The sequence below is a fragment of the Jaculus jaculus genome, chromosome 6 (assembly GCF_020740685.1).
Source record: "Jaculus jaculus isolate mJacJac1 chromosome 6, mJacJac1.mat.Y.cur, whole genome shotgun sequence".
Lineage (NCBI taxonomy): Eukaryota > Metazoa > Chordata > Mammalia > Rodentia > Dipodidae > Jaculus > Jaculus jaculus.
The window spans coordinates 136,574,849-136,593,265 of record NC_059107.1 but is presented as its reverse complement, the minus strand read 5'-3'; the positions used below and the strand labels follow the sequence as shown (position 1 = coordinate 136,593,265).

The 18,417-nt window shown below is 41.3% G+C and overlaps 1 protein-coding gene across 1 annotated transcript in view; it reads left to right on the top strand.

The window, feature by feature from the left end:
- Ube2n (ubiquitin conjugating enzyme E2 N) overlaps window positions 1-14,366 on the top strand; it is a 43,665-nt gene extending 29,299 nt beyond the window's left edge. Inside the window, exons 2-4 of the mRNA XM_004650178.2 lie at window positions 10,647-10,893; window positions 11,089-11,229; window positions 12,625-14,366. Coding sequence (XP_004650235.1) covers window positions 10,647-10,893; window positions 11,089-11,229; window positions 12,625-12,665 — 429 coding nt within the window. The 3' untranslated portion in view covers window positions 12,666-14,366. The remainder of the gene's footprint in view (window positions 1-10,646; window positions 10,894-11,088; window positions 11,230-12,624) is intronic.
- The last annotated feature ends 4,051 nt before the right edge of the window (window positions 14,367-18,417 follow it).

The following is an 18,417-nucleotide window of genomic DNA, read 5'->3' as shown; positions in this document are numbered from 1 at the left end:
TGCCTTTCTTTCTCCCTCTCTCTTCTCTCAAATAAACAAAAATTAAAATAAAGTTTTTTTTTTAAAAAAAGCTCAAAGTACTAAGACAAAAAGGTGGTATCTCAGCGCTACACACAGAGTAAACAGGCCTGGAGAGATGGGTCCCCATGTAAAGCCAGACATACAAAGTGGTCTAAGCATCTGGAGTTCATTTGCAGCTGCAAGAGGCCCTAGGGCATTCATATTCTCCCCCTCCTCAAATAAATAAATAAACATTTTTGTTAGTATTAGGAAATTCATATATCAAAGTCACCATAATATTTTAGGAGTACGTAATGGTTTCATGGAATACCAAAGATGGGCAAAAGTAATTTGCCCTTTAACAGTTGTACTAAGTAATTCAATTCCAAGTCAATATGGTATATACCAGTTTTTCAATCAAAAATTTTTCTGGGCTGGAGAGGTGGCTTAGCAGTTAAGGTACTTGTCTCTCTCCCTAAAATAAGTAAAATAAAAATAAAATACTTTTAAAAAATTAAGTTTTTTTTTTTTTTTTTTTTTTTTTAAAGGTAGAGTCTTACTTTGGCCCAGGCTGACCTGGAATTTACTATGGAGTCTCAGGTGGCCTTGAACTCATGGCAGTCCTCCTACCTCTGCTTCCTGAGTGCTGGGATTAAAGGCGTGTGCCACCATACCCAGCTAAAGTTTTTTTTTTTTCTACTTCATTTGCCTCTTAATAAGCGTATACCTTTTCAGTTTTTAGTAAAAAAAAAATGATACTATGTCTTAAATTTACCTATTTTCATGAAGTAATGGTGATTATGAAGGTCTAAAAATAGCCCTTCCTTTTTTCCTGTGCTCTTTGCTGTCCCTGCCAAACATAAGACATTTACAGTTTATATAGTTAATTGCTTTATTATATAATACCGTGAGATTACAAAACTGGCTCTGAAATCAGATTGAGTAGGGCCCAACAGCCTTAGCTCTGCTGTTTTCTGGTCTGCTTATTGTTGTTTTATTCTTAGTTCCTCACTTATAGATGAGTGTATGGATTAAATGAGTTAAAGGATGAAAAACACTTCAATCAGTATTGAGCATTGTTCATTTTATTGATTGTCTGCATTATAGTGGAACATTGCTTGATAATTGCATGTTGTCCTGGGCTTATGGGATTTGCAGGCATGTGTATGTGTATGAGAGAGAGAGAGCGAGAGAGACACAGAATATGTGTGTGGTAAAGGCGGATATTTAGAGTGTTTAGGTGTATTTAGCTGGGATAAGGGAATTGGGAGATGGCCCAGTGGTTAAAGGCACATGCTCTTCTGCAAGACTGCCAACTGGAATTCAGATATACAGTACTGTAATCCCAAATATCTATGGCAATGGGGAGGCAGAATCAGCATTCTGAAGCTTCATGGACAGCTGGTCTGACCTTCCCTACTACAAAAGCATGAGAGACTCATTCCCAGATAAGGTGAGGAGACCACCAACACCCTGAGATTGTCCTCTGATCTGTGTCATGAAGTATGCTAATGTGAGTGTGCAGACACAGGAAAATTAAGGAATTCAGCCTAACAGTTATTGTGGCAAGAATACTTCGTTGGGATAGTCTTTTTTGTTTGTTTGTTTGTTTGTTTGTTTTTAAGGTAGGGTCTCACAATAGCCTAGGCTGACCTGGAATTCACTATGTAGTCTCAGGGTGGCCTCGAACTCATGACAGTCCTCCTACCTCTGCCTGGGTTAAAGGTGTGCACCGCCACACCTGTCTAGGATAGTCTGATCCACCCCCCCACCCCCCAGTGCTGGCCCTGTTTGCGCATACCTTTAATCCCAGCACTAGGGCTGCAGAGGTAGGAGGATCACCATGAGTTCGAGGCCACCCTGAGACAACATAGTGAATTGCAGGTCAGTCTGAGCTAGAGTGAGATTCTACCGGTTTAGATTAAATTTTTTAAAAATATTTTATTATTTATTTATTTGACAGAGAAAGGGGGGGAGAGAGAGAATATGAATGGGTGCATCAGGGCCTCCAGCCACTGCAAGCATGCTCCAGTCACATGTGCTCCCCTGTGCATCTGGTATACGTGGGTCTTGAGGAATTGAACCTAGCTAGGTCCTTTGGCTTTGCAAGCAAATGCCTTAACTGCTAAGCCATCCCTCCAGCGCCTGCTTAGATTAATTTTAAGTGCTATTTTTGTTTGTTTCTTTCTTTCTTTTTTTTGCGAGGGAGCCCCCCCACCCAGTCTAGGCTGACCTAGAACTCACTGTGTAGTTGCAGGCTGGCCTCACTGATGCAGGGTGGTATACATTCCTGTAATCCCAGTGATCATCCTAACCTCCTCCTCCTCCTCAGCGCTGGGATTAAAGGTGTGTGCCACCGCAACTGGCTATTGTAATCTGTTGATTAGCTATGTGTACTACTTAATTCACACATGCATTTATTTTGTACTTACTGTTAACTCATTGGGGTTCTTGTCAGAGAGTTTAGGGTCTGACAAGTACACCAAATAATTGTGCTTATGTAAGTGGAATAATGGTAATGAACAGGATATTGCAAAGGAGGAGGTTTCCTTATTAATTTAGACTCAAGACAGTTTAGTCATCTCTAGCCTTTTAGAAACTCTGGTTCCTGTCTCCTTGTCTTTTAACTGTATAGAAGTATTGATTTAGTTTAGTGACGGGGGGGGGGGTGGATTTTAGGCCAATGCACTTGGCCCCATTTTATAGTATTTAATGGGTTAGAGAGTACTTTCTTTGTATGTGTGTGTGTGTGTGTGTGTGTGTGTGTGTGTGTGTAAAAAAAAAAGGCTTTTTTTGGCTTACAGACTCGAGGGGAAGCTCCATGATGGCAGGGAAAATGATGCCATAAGCAGAGGGTGGACATCACCTCCTGGCCAACATCAGATGGACAACAGGAGAACATGCCAAATACTGTCAAGAAGAATCTGGCTATAGTACCCATAAGCATGCCCCCAACAGTACACTACCTCCAGGAACCTTTTCTTTTTTCTTTTTTTTTTAGTTTAAAAAAAATTATGTATTTATTTGCAAGGGGAGAGAGAGAGGGAGAGAGGGAGGAAGAAAGAGAGAGAGAATGGGCACGCCAGCCATAGCCATTGCAAACGAACTCCAGATGCATTTGCCCCTTGTGCTTACATGGGTCAAGTAGTTGTTTTTTTTTTATTTTTTTTTTGTTCATTTTTATTTATTTATTTGAGAGTGACAGAGAGAGAAAGAGGCAGATGGAGAGAGAGAATGGGCGCGCCAGGGCTTCCAGCCACTGCAAACGAACTCCAGACATGTGCGCCCCCTTGTGCATCTGGCTAACGTGGGTCCTGGGGAATTGAGTCTCAAACCAGGGTCCTTAGGCTTCACAGGCAAGCACTTAATTGCTAAGCCATCTCTCCAGCCCTGTTTTTTTTTGTTTGTTTTTGTTTTTGTTTTTTTAAATCAATCCTAGTGATGTTCAAACATCCCCATAGTAAAAGGTCTTTTAACTGAGGCTACCAAAAAAAGAAAAAAAATTATGGCACAGAAAAAACATTCACAATCCCAAAGATGACATTGGGCATGGCAAAGAATTAACCAATACAAGATTTAAACAGAGCAAACAATTGTAACCAGGGACAAATCTCCCCAAGTCAGAATTTTTATCAGTGGCAAGTCTCTGGAGTTCCATTTCTGCCCCTCCAGCTAGGCTACTCACAGTCCTGGAAAAGTCTGCTTGGCAGTCATCCCATAGTCCTGGCATCTCCACTGGATCTCCAGCTGCAACCCACGGTTTATCCTCATGGCTGCATTGGGCCTCCATGCAGGTAATAAGCCTGCTTCACATGACTCATGGCCATTTCCAAAAGCCAAAACTGTGTTGCAAATTCAATGACCATCTTTCCTGCAGAGAATAGGTGTGTGCCAGAGCCTGCAGCTGTTGCAAATGAACTCCAGATGTATGTGCTACTTGGTGCATCTGGCTTTATGTGGAAACTAGACAATTGAACTCTGTTCCTTAGGTTTTAACTGCTGAGGTATTTCTCCAACCCCTAAAATATTGTTAATGACCTGTCAGTAACATTACATGATTGTCTTGTGTTTCACCTAGGTGGTACATAGCTCCTTATTACGGCTCTATAAAACAGTTGACGTGTGCCTACTTTGAATTGATATATATTCTAAGTGTAAATTACATACCGGGCTTTGAAGGCTCAATGTGAAAGAAGATGTAAAATATACCACTAGTCATTTTTGTACTGATTACATGTTGCATTTTGAATATTATTGAATTAAGTGAAATACATTAAAATGAATTTACTTTTTTTTTTGGGGGGGGGGCTTCAAGGTATGGCCTCACTCTAGCCCAAGCTGACCTGGAATTCACTCTGTCTTCTCAGGGTGGCCTCGAACTCATGGCGATCCTCCTACCTCTGCCTCCCGAGTGCTGGGATTAAAGGTGTGCACCACCATGCCCGGAAAATCCACTTAAAAATTTTTTTTTGAGCTGGATATGGATATATTTGGTTTTCTGATTTTTCTATATATATATATATTTGAGAGATAATGGGCGTGCCAGGGCCTCCAGCCACTGCAAATGAACTCCAGACACAAGTACCCCCTGTGCATCTGGCTAATGTGAGTCTTGGGGAATCGAACTTTGGGTCCTTTGGCTTTGCAGGCAAACGCCTTAACTGCTAAACCATCCCTCCAGCCCTGAATTCACTTGTTTTGGTGTAAACAACCATTACTTTTCTAAGAATACTGTTATCTTCTCATTTATATAACTTTTATTATAGACTATGTACGATTTCTCATCATTTCATAATGAGCACAAATAATTGAATTAAAAATTGGAAAGTTAGCTGGGTGTGGTGGTGCACGCCTTTAAACCCAGCACTCGGGAGGCAGAGGTAGGAGGATTGCCATGAGTTCGAGGCCACCCTGAGACTACACAGTGAATTCCAGGTCAGCCTGAGGTACAGTGAGACCGTACCTTGAAAAACAAAACAAAACAACAACAACAAAAAAAAAAAATTGGAAACAGTTTTGGTTAATAGGAATTGGTTGACCAACTGTTAAATGTTGTAACTTTCTGTGACATTCTGGGGCTTGCTTTTCAAATCCCTGTAGAACTATGGGTAATCAGATCAATTTCCGGTACCTGTTACTTCCTTTGGGGTATGTACTGTTTGTATATATTCTGTGAGAGATTTCCCTGGAGACTTAGTTTTCCTGCCATACAGCTTCTTTGCACTTTTTAGTAACTCATTTCCTGAATAGTCTATGGTGCTCTTTCCCTGTTCCTCTCCCTTCCCCCCTTTCTAGGTGTCCTCAAATTACTAGGTAATCCAACTGAATTTACTAGGTAGCTGCTGTAGTTAGTGTTGAGTTACTGGCAGCTTGTGGGACGAAAGGGTTTATTTTGGCTTATAGTTTTGAGGGGAAGCTCCATGATGGCAGGAAAAAATGTGATATGAGCAGAGGCTGGACATCATCTGCCAGTCTAGTCTCCAAGACATGACTGGCTGGTCATAGGCAGGGTCCTGGATTAAAGCAAGTCCAGGCTGTCTGAGTCACCTCCTGACCAACATTAGGTGGACAACAGCAGCAGGAGAGTATGCCCAACACTGGCACAGGGAAACTGGCTTAACACCCTTAAACCTGCTCCCAACAATACACTGCCTCCAAGTGGCTCTTTCCCAAATTGATATCTGGGGATCAAGTATTTAGAACATCTAAGTTTATGGGGGACACCTGACTCAAACCACCACATTCTACCTCTGGCCCCCATTAACTGTAACTGTACTTGATGTAAAATGCAGTTCATTCAGTCCAATTTTCTGTACTTTTTATCAATCCCAGTGCTGTTCAAACATCCCCATAGTCCAAAGTTTCTTTTTCCTTTCTTTTTCTTTTTGGTTTTTTGAGGTAGGGTCTTGCTCTGCAGCTCATGCTGACCTGGAATTCACTATGTAGTCTTATGGTGGCCTCAAACTTACGGGGATCGAGCTACCTCTGTCTCCCCAGTGCTGGGATTAAAGGTGTGCACCACCATACCCAACTGTAGTCCAACTTTTAACTGAGCTGTAATACCAAAAAAAAAAGAAAAAGAAAACCCATAATGACACAGAGTAAATAGTCACACTGCATAGCAAGTGGGCATAGCAAAGAAAGATCGACCCAATCAAGATTTAAACAAATAGAACAAACGTCAAAATCTATAACTCCCAAGTCTGACAACTCTACCCGTTGACAAATCTCCAAGTTTGATTGTTTCAATCAATGATGAGTCTCTGACGTTCCAATTCTGCCCTTTCAGCTCAGCAGCTCGTAGACCCAGCTGTGCTCTATCTGTGCCGGCAGCTCTCCTTGGCAGCTGTCCCATAGTCCTGTTATCTCCATTGAGTCTCCACTGCAACTCACAGTTCATCCTCATGGCTCCATTGTTCCTCCATGCAGGTACTCCAAGAAGCCTGCCTCACACTGCCATTTTTTTGGTCATTTCCAAAAAGCAAAACCATACTGCAAAATCACTGATCATCTTTCCTGTGTTTGCTATACTTGGTAGCACCTGGTGTGTCACCAGTTGGTTAATTGGGGCTGGAAGAAGACAGGACACTCCATCATTCATCTTTTGCTTCAAAAGAGTCTGCATTCTTCGTGCTGTCCCAATGCCGATCAGCTGACTCAATCTTAGTAGTTGTAATCTTTCAAACAATTGCAGCTGACTGGGCAGCGGTTTCAGCCCCCAAATTTCCTATCTTTCTGTGTCATATTTATCTCACACCAGTCCATTTCTGCACAGTGCAACAACCCTGTACAAGTTCTCAGGATGCAGGCAGGCAGAATGCTGCAAGCCTTTCACATAAACTGCTTTTAGCCCAGTCCAGGCAAAGCTCTGTCCCCCTCATAAGCCAAACCTCACAGTCCCTAGTTCTTACTGCATTCAGGTCTTTCAACTCTGACCAGAATGGTCCATCAAACTGTACTTACAGCCCTGCAAAGTGTCTCTTAGGCCAAGGTTTCAAATCCTTCCACATTCCTCTCACAAATCAATTATAACAGGCCAAAAGCCACACAGGTTTCTAGCAGCAGTGACCCCACTTCTTATTACCAATTTCACAGTTTCAGTTAGCTTTGCATTGCTGGCAGAAAACACCTGACCAAGATCAGCTTGTGGGAGGAAAAGGCACATGCACAAGAGAGAATTGGTGTGCCAGGGCCTCCAGCCAATGCCATCGAACTCTAGACATGTGCACCACCTTGTGCCCATGTTTGACTTTGCATACTAGTCAACTTGTACATTTGGTTTACCTGGGACCTGGAGAGTCGAACATGAGTCCTTATGTTTCGCAAGCAAGCACCTTAACCACTAAGCCATCTTTCCAGCCTGGAAAGGGGCTTATTTTGGCTTGGAGACTCAAGGGAAGCAGAAACTGCATGATTGCAGGGGGAAACGTAGCATGAGCAGAATCTGGACATCACCTCCTGGCTATCATCAGGTGGACAACAGCATCAGGAGAGGAGGGGTAGCTGACCCCCATAAGCCCTCTCCCAACAAAATATATTGCCCTCAGGAGGCTCCAATTTTCACCATCTGGGGATTAGGCATTCAGAACACATGTTTATATTCGGTGAGCCTATATATAAAATCCAAGAATTTGGAATTCCAAGAAAAATGAACAAAAAGAATGATCCATATATGGTGGTGCATGTCTACAATCCCAACAGTTGGAAAGTAGATGTAGGAGGATCTGGAGTTCAAGGCCAGCCTCAGCTACTGTGGTGATTTAATTCAGGTGTCCTTCCACAGTTTTTTATATGGCTTGTTTTCTTAGCTCTCTTTATTCTTTAGATCTTTATTCAAAGACTTTTTCTTTTTTTTTTTCTTTCTTTTTCACAGTTGGGTCTCACTCTAGCCTAGGCTGGCTTTGAACTCATGGCGATCCTCCTGCCTCTGCCTCCTGAGTGCTGGGATTAAAGAAAGGTGTGTGCCACCACGTCGAAGACATTTTTGAAATTATAAACCCCATTCCACTCTATTTTGGCCCCAGAGCACTATTAGTTAGATCATCACATAACAACATTTAATTTTTTTCTTTCTTTTTGTTCATTTTTATTTATTTATTTATGTGAGAGTGACAAAGAGAAAGAGGCAGATAGAGAGTGAATGGGTGTGCCAGGGCTTCCAGCTAATGCAAACGAACTCCAGACATGGGCACCCCCTTGTGTATCTGGCTAATGTGGGTCCTGGGGAATCAAGCGTCAACCGGGGTCTTTAGGCTTCACAGGCAAGCGCTTAACCACTAAGCCATCTCTCCAGCCCCAACGTTTAATTTTTAAAAGATTAAATGGGAGCCAGGGGTGGTGGTGTATGCCTTTAATTCCAACACTTGGGAGGCAGTGGTAGGAGGATCGCCATGAGTGTGAGGCCACCCTGAGACTACATACTGAATTCTAGGTCATCCTGGGCTAGACCTCGACACCCCCCCCCCAAAAAAAAAATGGGAAGAGAGAATGAGAAAGGGTGTATCAGAGTCTCCTGCTGCTACTGATAAACTCCAAATATACATATGCCACCACTTTATGCTTCAGGATTTACATCGGCACTAGGGAATTGAACCTTGCCATCAGGCTTGCTAAATACATCTACTTATCCAGCCCTGTTTTCTCTTTTCTTTCCTGTCCTGTCCTCCCTTTCTTTCTTCCCCCCCTTTTTTTTTCTTTTTGGTTTTCCGAGGTAGGGTCTCACTCTGGACCAGGCTGACCTGGAACTCACTATGTAGTCTCAGGGTGGCCTCGAACTCATGACGATCCTCCTACCTCTGCCTCCCGAGTGCTGGGATTAAAGGCGTGCGCCACCACACCTGGCTCTTTCCTTTTTTTTTTTTTTTTGAGAAGAAAGTTTCACTGGCTGGTTTTCAATGTGCACTTTTCTTGTTTCTGTCTCCTGAGTGCTGGGATTGTTTCCTCCTCTTATTAGACTTAACAGAAGATTTGTATGGTTTGAAGAAATACCCTTTTCCCCCAGAAACAAAGAATGGATGAAAGGAGAGATGCTAGAGCAGTATCCTAGGAGGAAAAAGGATAGATCCTAGTGCTCAAGGGGGGAGAGGTCCTATCAGGAGAATGGGTGATTCCTCCATCATAAAAAGGAGACAACAGCAATGTCTTGAGTACAGATGCAGACAGGGTATTGTGCCAACTTAAGAAATAAGCAAGCAACAGCCAAAAGAGAGGATGAAGATAAATATTTTGGAAGTATGAAGAGTGAATGATACAGTGGGTTTGGAGAGAACAATAGAAGTATGGTATGATCAAAGAGTATTAATGCTCACTTTAGAGGTTGTCCATTTATTTATTTATTTGTTTGTTTGTTTATTTATTTATTTGAGAGCGACAGACACAGAGAGAAAGATAGATAGAGGAAGAGGGAGAATGGGCGCGCCAGGGCTTCCAGCCTCTGCAAACAAACTCCAGATGCGTGTGCCCCCTTGTGCATCTGGCTAACATGGGACCTGGGGAACAGAGCCTCAAGCCGGGGTCCTTAGGCTTCACAGGCAAGCACTTAACCGCTAAGCCATCTCTCCAGCCCGAGATTGTCCATTTTTAAAACAATATTTTATTTATTTATTTGAGAGAGAAAGAAAAGGTTGGGAGAGGCAGATAGACTGGGCATGCCAGGGCCTTGAGCCACTGCAAACAAATTCCAAACGCATGTACCACCTCATGCACCTGACTTACGTGGGTCCTGGGGAATTGAACCTATATACTTTGGCTTTGCAGGCAAGTACCTTAACTGCTAAGCCATCTCTCCAGCCCAGAGAGTATCAGTTTAGTAGACCAACTGGCATAAGCATGTACGAGCACACAAACTTCTCTAGTTCTGCTTAGGTGCCTAGGCTTGTTCTTCTAACTCCCTTTTGTTACAGTTGGCCATCAATATATATGGAAAATATTTTGAGAGAAAATCGTATCATTATTAAACATGTAAAGAATGTTCTTGTCATTCTTTAAATACTGCCATTTAACAGCTACTTATTTATGTAAATTTCATTGTATTAAGCATTGTAAATAATCTAGAGATGATTTAAAATATATAGTGGATTTTATACAAATAATATGCCATCTTATGGAAGGAACTTGAATACCCAAGGATTATAGTGACCAGTCCATCCTACTTTTTTTTTTGTTTTGTTTTGTTTTGGCTCTTTTGAAATAAGGTCTCACTCCTCTAGCCCAGGCTGCCTTTGAACCCACAGTGATCCTCCTGCCTCTGCCTCCCAAGTGCTGCGATTAAAGGTGTGCGCCACCATGCCCAGCTACGATTGAACTTTTACAGGGGGAGATTCCAATAAGTTGGCTTCAGTAGAGCTTAGAACAATTTGTATTAACAAGTTTTGTCGATCTTGGTGTTTCCTTTTCCTTTTGAGAATAACATCAGTTTTATCAACTTTTATTAACACATTTGTAAATAGATCTGGAGTGAACGATATTCTGTTGCAGTTGTATTCAGCTGGTTGTGATTACTTAAATGGTCTTCTAGTCTTATATTTTATGAACTAAATAAAAACATACCAGGACATTGGAGAGGTTTTCAAAAGATGAACTTTCTCATTTTAATATTGTTGTCTAGTGAGATGACATTTCACAAATGTGTTTGCCTTCTGTTTCAGGAAACCCAGCGTTTGCTGGCAGAACCAGTTCCTGGCATCAAAGCAGAACCAGATGAAAGCAACGCCCGTTATTTTCATGTGGTCATTGCTGGCCCCCAGGATTCCCCCTTTGAGGGAGGGACTTTTAAACTTGAACTATTCCTTCCAGAAGAATACCCAATGGCAGCACCTAAAGTACGTTTCATGACCAAAATTTATCATCCTAATGTAGACAAGTTGGGAAGAATATGTTTAGATATTTTGAAAGGTGAGTGTTATCTTTTCATCATACACTATATCATTAAGATTTCTCCTTTCTCTTTTAAGCATAGATCCATACAGGATGTTGACATTGTAATTTTGCCTTGTACTAAGACCAGAGGTCTGGGGGAGGGAAATATAGCAGTTATTGGGCCTGTATTGATGTTTTTGTCATACCATACTGGGCTTGTTACCTTCATAGATAAGTGGTCCCCAGCACTGCAGATCCGCACAGTTCTGCTATCGATCCAGGCTTTGTTAAGTGCTCCTAATCCAGATGATCCGTTAGCAAATGATGTAGCGGAGCAGTGGAAGACCAACGAAGCCCAAGCCATAGAAACAGGTATGTATGTAATTCTTTCCTTCACTTCACTTCTGGAAACAAAGCTGTGCTACACTTAACACTTCTGGTAGTTTGATATGAATGCATATCCCTCATAGACTCAGGTGTATAAGCTTATGACTTGGGTCTTCAGCTGCCTGGCTAGAGATGTTGTCACTGGGGCGGATCCTGGGGTCTAGCCCTAGGCTGTGCTTGGTTGCAGATTTGAGTCCAGCCCAAAAGTATGGAGAGCAGATCTACCTCTAGTCAGATCCCTACTTGCTGTTTTTTAAAGATGCTTAAGCTGCATCTTACAGTCTGCTGGGGGCTCCCAAATTTAAAAAATAATTAGGGCTAGCTGGGTATGGTGGCACACACCTTTAATAATCCCAGACTTGGGTGGGAGAGAGAGGTAGAAGGATTGCGGTGAGGTTGAGGCCACCCTGAGTCTACATAGTGAATTCCAGGTCAGCCTGAGCTAGATAGAGTGAGACTCTACCTCGAAAAACCAAAACAAAACAAAAGGCTGGGGGAAGATTGCTCAGTGGTTAAAATCACTTGGTTGCAAAGCCTACTGGCCTGTGTTCAATTCCCTAGCCACCCATATAAAGCTGGATAGGTGTTAGTTTGCAGTGACAAGAGCCCCTGATATGCATGCATGCATGCACATGTGTGTGCAAATGAACAATTTTTTAAATTATAAAGGGAGATTTCCTTAGACTCTGTGTTAAACTACACTAGATTAGACAAATACTGAGTCCAGCAATATTTAAAGTTACTGAAAACTCAAATTCTTTTTTTTTTTTTTAAATATATTTTATTTTTATTTATTTATTTGAGAGCGACAGACAGAGAGAGGAAGAGGCAGAGAAACAGAGAGAATGGGCGCGCCAGGGCCTCCAGCCACTGCAAACGAACTCCAGATGCGTGCGCCCCCCTGTGCATCTGGCTAACGTGGGTCCTGGGGAATCGAGCCTCCAAGCAGGGTCCTTTGGCTTCACAGGCAAACGCTTAACCACTAAGCCATCTCTCCAGCCCAAGAAAACTCAAATTCTTGACTTGAGGTGTTAGTTATAATCTATTTAGTACAGCAGTCTATAGAAAGTTTGGATCAATAAACTTCCTTCTGCAGATCCAACAAAATTTGAGAGGAGCAAAATTTATCCAGAAATGAAATGAAAGAGACTCTTTCCATTTTGTTCAATTGTATAAATCATTTCAATTTCATGGTAGTGTTTTGATAATTAAATAATACAGAGAATCTTTTAGCCCTGATCCAGTTTTTAGGAAATGGCATAGACTGTAGAAATTATTACCTTTCCACAAATAAGTTGTGTTTGTATGTTGTTTGTAGGACCAGGAAAGTAACCTATTGAACTAAATAAAGTAATAATTGGTGTTTGTTTTTGTCTACAGCAAGAGCATGGACTAGGCTATATGCCATGAACAATATTTAAGTCGATCTGGTCATCAAGTGTGCATCACTTCTCCTGTTCTGCCAAGACTTCCTCCTTTTTTTTTTTTTTTTTTTTGTTTGCATATAATGGACACAGTCTTAGAAACAAACATTACAGAATAAAGCCCAGGCATCTTCAGTCCTTTGGTGATTAAATGCACATTAGCAAATCTATGTCTTGTCCTGATTCACTGTTGTAAAGCATGAGCAGAGGCTAGAAGTATCATCTGGATTGTTGTGAAACATGTAAAAGCAGTGGCTCCCTGCTTTTGTTTGTTTCTCCCATCATGGTTTAAGTAAAAAGCACTGTGAATGAAGGTAGTTATCGGGGTTAGCTGCAGGGGTATGGGTGTTTGTATTTTATTTTTTAGGGGGAAAGTAGTTTTAATTTTATGGGCTCCTTCCCTTCCCCCACTTTTATGGGGATCTAATTGCATTGGTTAAAAGCAGCTGACCAGTTCTTTAGAATATGCTCTCTAGCCAAGTCTAACTTTATTTAGACACTGTAGATGGACAAGCTTGAGTGAACCGAAATGGGAACATTAAACAAATACCACAGCCCTCACTAATAACATTGTGACTTTGCTGTCAAGTGTAGATTTCCCCCTTCAAAGAAAAAAGGAAAAAAAAAAAAAAAAAGCTTGTGACCATTTTGTATGGCTTGTCTGGAAACTTCTGTAAATCTTATTAGTAAAATATTTTTTGTTATTCTACTTTGCCTTTGTACAGTTTATTTTACTGTGTTTATTTCGTTTTCCCAATGTGACAATCCTATTTAAAATTAAAACGGAACATTCTGTTTGGTCCTTGCCATCTGACAAAGTGATTGGTAAGAGATGGATTTTACTGTTTTCTTTTCACTGATGCAGGTTTGTGTTAAGTTACTAAGTGGAATATTTATAAGCTGGCCCTGAGCATGCATAAGGCATCGGTATCTGAACCCTTCCCTGCCCTTTTTTTTTTTTTTTTACTCCCTGGGAATTTGAAATAAATGTGTGTGTTCTTTGATTAGTTAGATGATCTCTGTATTGCCATAATGTTTAAAAATGACTGTACCTGACAGTCAAAGCAATGAAAACAGTTGCGACTGACATGTAGGACTTTCACATGTTGTGCCACATTATTGCCTCAAATGACCTTTTTCTTGGTTCTTGTTTGAAAACTTCATGTGTGGCCACTGGTTTATGCTATGAGGAAAACAGCAAGTTGATAACATTGGGTTTGCTGAGGCATTTGTGAGCCTTCTTTATAAACCCATTGAGTAAATCCCAAGCAGGCAGCTTGCGTGTCATCATGGAGGTTTCTTCCTTCCATATCATCAAATCTGAAGTTAAATGAGTCCTTTATCCTTCTTGTATTTGCTGTGGGAACTCCTTTTGTCTTTAATTTGGTATTACTAACTTGTTCTTCATTGACAGAGTTTTTCCTCACAAAACCAAACCATTTACCTACCTGTTTCCACATCTAATTCCTATTTGATGGTTTAGGAATTCTTGATTCTTATTATTTTTTAAATCATAAACATGTAAATGTTAAACCTCGGGTTGGGATCTGTCTCCTTCAGTATAAAGTTATGGATATTGTAGCCCATCTGAATTCCTCATTGACTCATAACTTCTGGAGTTTCTTCAGAATGTGGTGTATTTTATTGTGCTCCTATGTAAGATGAAAAATTATCTATTAAAATTACATTTTCAACATACAAGAGCTTTTGATGACTGGTATAACTGGTATCCTGGATAAACAGATAGTCTGTTAACATAAGTGCAAAATAAAATTGCAAATGATCTTAATATTGTATATTTTAAAAGTCTTAATAGCAGTTGTCATAACAATTGTTGGGGCTGAGGGCTTCTTTGGCTGCAATAAGAAAACTGTCTCATATTCAAGAAAAGAACCAACTAGGCATGGTGGTGCATACCCTTAATCCCAGTACTCAGGAGGCAGAGGTAGGAGGATCGCCAAGAGTTCGAGTTCCGCCTGAGACTACATAGTGAATTCCAGGTCAGCCTGAGCTAGTGAGACCCTACCTTGGAAAGCCAAAAAAAGGAAGGAAAAAAAAATTGAATCAGTCACAAGACTTCAAGTAATTAAAAACCAGTATTATTGACTATAGCTAGTCACATAGTGATGTACAGGTTATCTAAAAGGTGGGACTCTAATGTCCACTGGTTTTTTAAAAATATTTTTATTTGAGAAAGAGAAACGGAGAGAGAGAATGGGGTACACCAGGGCCTCTAGCCACTGCAAACGTATCCAGATGCATGTACCAACTTGTGTATCTGGCTTAGGTGGGTCCTGGGGAACAGAACCTGGGTCCTTTGCCACTAAGCCAATCTTCCAGCCCTCCACTGAGAGTTAGAGAAGCACAGAAATAGGAAGAGCCAGCTTTTATTTTACATACATGATTTTCTAATTTCATGGCATCACGTTTTTTTGTTTTTTTTTTTTTTTCTTTTGTAGTTCTGATGAGTGCCCAGTTGTTTTGATAATAAGCCTTGTTTTGTCAAAAAGGTGGGGGGAGACGCAAGCGTGATGGCTCATGCCTTTAATCCCCAGCACTCAGGAGGCAGAGGAAGGAGGATCACCATGAGTTCAAGGCCACCTTGAGACGACAGAAAGAATTCCAGGTCAACCTGGACTAGAGTGAAATCCTACCTCGAAAAAAAACAAGTGGGGTGAAACAAGCTAGTTATGATTAAACTTCCCAGGATTCCGAGTCAGCAGCTGAGGTGGATGTTGAGGCACTGGCATCTTCACCCGCCTGCAGGCCACTTTCCTTGGCCCTCAGCCAGCAGTTGTTTAAAAGCACTCTCGATTCTGGACCAACATTTAGAAAACCAAAGATTCACGTTAAAACACAGAATTACTAACTTTATTTAATTTTGAGGCAATGGTCTCACTTTAGACCAGGCGGACCCAGAATTCATTCTGTAGCTTAAGTTGGCCTTGAACTCATGGCAGTCCTCCTACCTCAGCCTCCCAAGTGCTGAGATTAAATGCACAAGCCTCCACTCCCAGCTTAGAACTCTTCTCTTTTGGAGTGATCTAAAGATCCAGCACTAATGGAGCTGACTGTTGGTGCTGGCTCCCACGGGCAAGACCCAGATAGGGTCAGAGTCCCTTGCCGCCCACCTGCTCCTGTATGTAGTCTTGTGTCCTTGTAATTGTTTAATCAAGTTGCGCACTGTATAGTCTTTAAGGGAGGGGGCACAGCAAAATCATTGAAGCTCTTGTTGTGGAGAAAGGAAGTCCTTGCAGAACCTACTCCTGGACTCAAGCCAGATGAACATGTGTAGCCTCCAAGCAGAGAAAAACAGCTTGTACTAACCTCTGGAAGACAAGAAGAGAACTCCAGTCTGTTAGTAAGTGGCATCTTGAAATCAGCTCTCCTCATTGAGAATTTATCTGAAATACTGAGGCGTCAATGAGCTTTATGGTGTGTTGGGTTTTGTTGTTGTTGTTGGTGTAGTCTGTTTTGCTGTGATTTGCTTGAGGTCTGGTTAGCCTTGTTTCCCTTAGCACCCCCGTATAAGCTCTGCCTGTACCAACTGTATAGAACCCAGATTTTACAAACTAGACCAGGAGTGCACTTGCCAATTTTCAGAAGCAGCATTCAAATACAAATAAGCTTATGACAACCACAGGTGGGTATGTTTCTGTAGTGTAGTTCTCATGACACCCGCCTACCACAGGTGCTATGGTAACACTTCTATAGGAAGTTAGAGAAGAAAATCTGGGGTCCAAGAGGACGTATTACACCCAGTTAGCTTAAAACTAGGGGACGTTACGGGAACAATAAAATTTGACTTTATTTTTCTATTTGATGGTTTCTGAGTGCTTTCTGGCCAATTAACACCAATTTTTGTTACTGTAGTAGCAAAGGGATAAAAATACAATATAAATACACAAAAGCTGTCCAAATATAAAACAATAAAATGCAATGAAGAATCGGGTGCCTGACTCACTAACCTATTTAAGAAATAAAGAGTATTTTGTTGGAATAATGCCTCTTTGGGCTGGAAGCAACATTTAGCTATTTCGCATGCTGCCTATCCTAAGGAGCTGTATCAGGGTTTATATTTTAAGTGACAAACATAGGAAGAAATGTTGAATGTAATTGAAAAAAGTAGAAATAAAAACTTGTACTCTACCAATTGGACTGGTGGCTGTATTTTTCTTAACTGCATTTACTGTATTTATATCACTGAAGCTGAGAATAGCATTGGCTCTGTTTTTTAAAGGTAGGGTCTCACTCTAGCCCAGGCTGACCTGGAATTCACTATGTAGTCTCAGGATGGTCTCGAACACACAGCAGTTCTTACTTCTGCCTCACAGTGCTAGGATTACAGGTGTGTGCCACCACGCCCACCTATCAACTCCAAACTGATACTGGTGATTGAACCCTTGCATATGACACTCCCACTGAGCCTTGCTTGTTAGCCATTCGTGTACAGGACAAGAAAAGTTTGGGGGAAGCATATGCCCCTAAAAAATTTTTTTTTCAAATTTAGTTCAAGGAAAGAGAAATAAGAATGGGTGCACCAGGGCTTCTAGCTGCTGCAGATAAACTCCAAATGCATGTGCCACTTTGTTCATCTGGCTCTACCTGGGTACTGGGGAACTGAACGCGGGTCATTAGACTTTGCAGGCAAGCACCTTACCCACTGAGCCATCTCCAGTCCATATTTCCCTTCTTGCTTCATCCTAATCTCTTCTTACCTGCCATGGGAATGCTTTTGAGATATGACCCAGCTAAGTACATCTCAGTAGCCCTTCAAATTAGGATTTGGGACTAACCAAGGGAGGAGGGCCAAATTTCTGTAATCCACATTTGCCTCCCAAGACAATATTTTGGGCCCTATGGGCCATGGGATTCTCAGTTCTACCTTGTATTCAAGACAGTTTGTAAACAAGTGGTCATGTATAAGACTTTAGTTTTCACCTGCCAAGGATTTCTTTCAACCACCTGCAGTGTAAAAATGTTGCTAAATTTGGCAATGATTTCTGCTCCTCTTAAAGTGGAACACCACTTAGATGTATCTTTTTCTGTTTCACAGTGCAAGTATATAGAGCATTTATCAGGTCCAATCTTTCATGTAAAAGTTTGATGAAATTAGAGGTTGACATTTTCACATTACCTTTCTCAAATTAAACCATAGGTTATTACAGAAAATGAGATCTGTTCAAGCTCATTTAATGTGAACTGAACTTAGTTAATAATGTACACAAACAAACAATGCTTATAGTTTATTCCTTTCTAGTTGGCATTGGAAGAAATCTCCATGCGGTTGTTCCTTTTTGAGAACTGCACAGTACGTATCAAGTGAACTGCAGTAGGTTTTAAAAATTGTGTGTGTGTGGAGTGGACAATGGAGAGGAGAGGATAATTTTGGGTACTGTTGGCCACTTTCTACCTTGCAGCAGGAGGGTGAGACTTAACCTGTGAGTTTCTGGGATTCTCCTCTCTTTAACCATGGGAGGGCTGGATACATATATGGGTGCTCCGGATATAAATCGGGCCGTCAGGCTTGCACAGCAGACACCCACTGAGCTATCTCCCCAGTGTTCTGGATCACCATAATTTAACCCCATTTATGCATTGAATTTCACTGTATTAATTCAACCCATTTTTGATCATCTTTTAGTAACATTCAAGTATTTCTCAATTGTATGAGGTACAAGGGTCACTGTTAGTTTGAGGACAGCGAGGTCTGGAGTGAGATCCTACCTCAAAAAGAAAAGTTATGCAA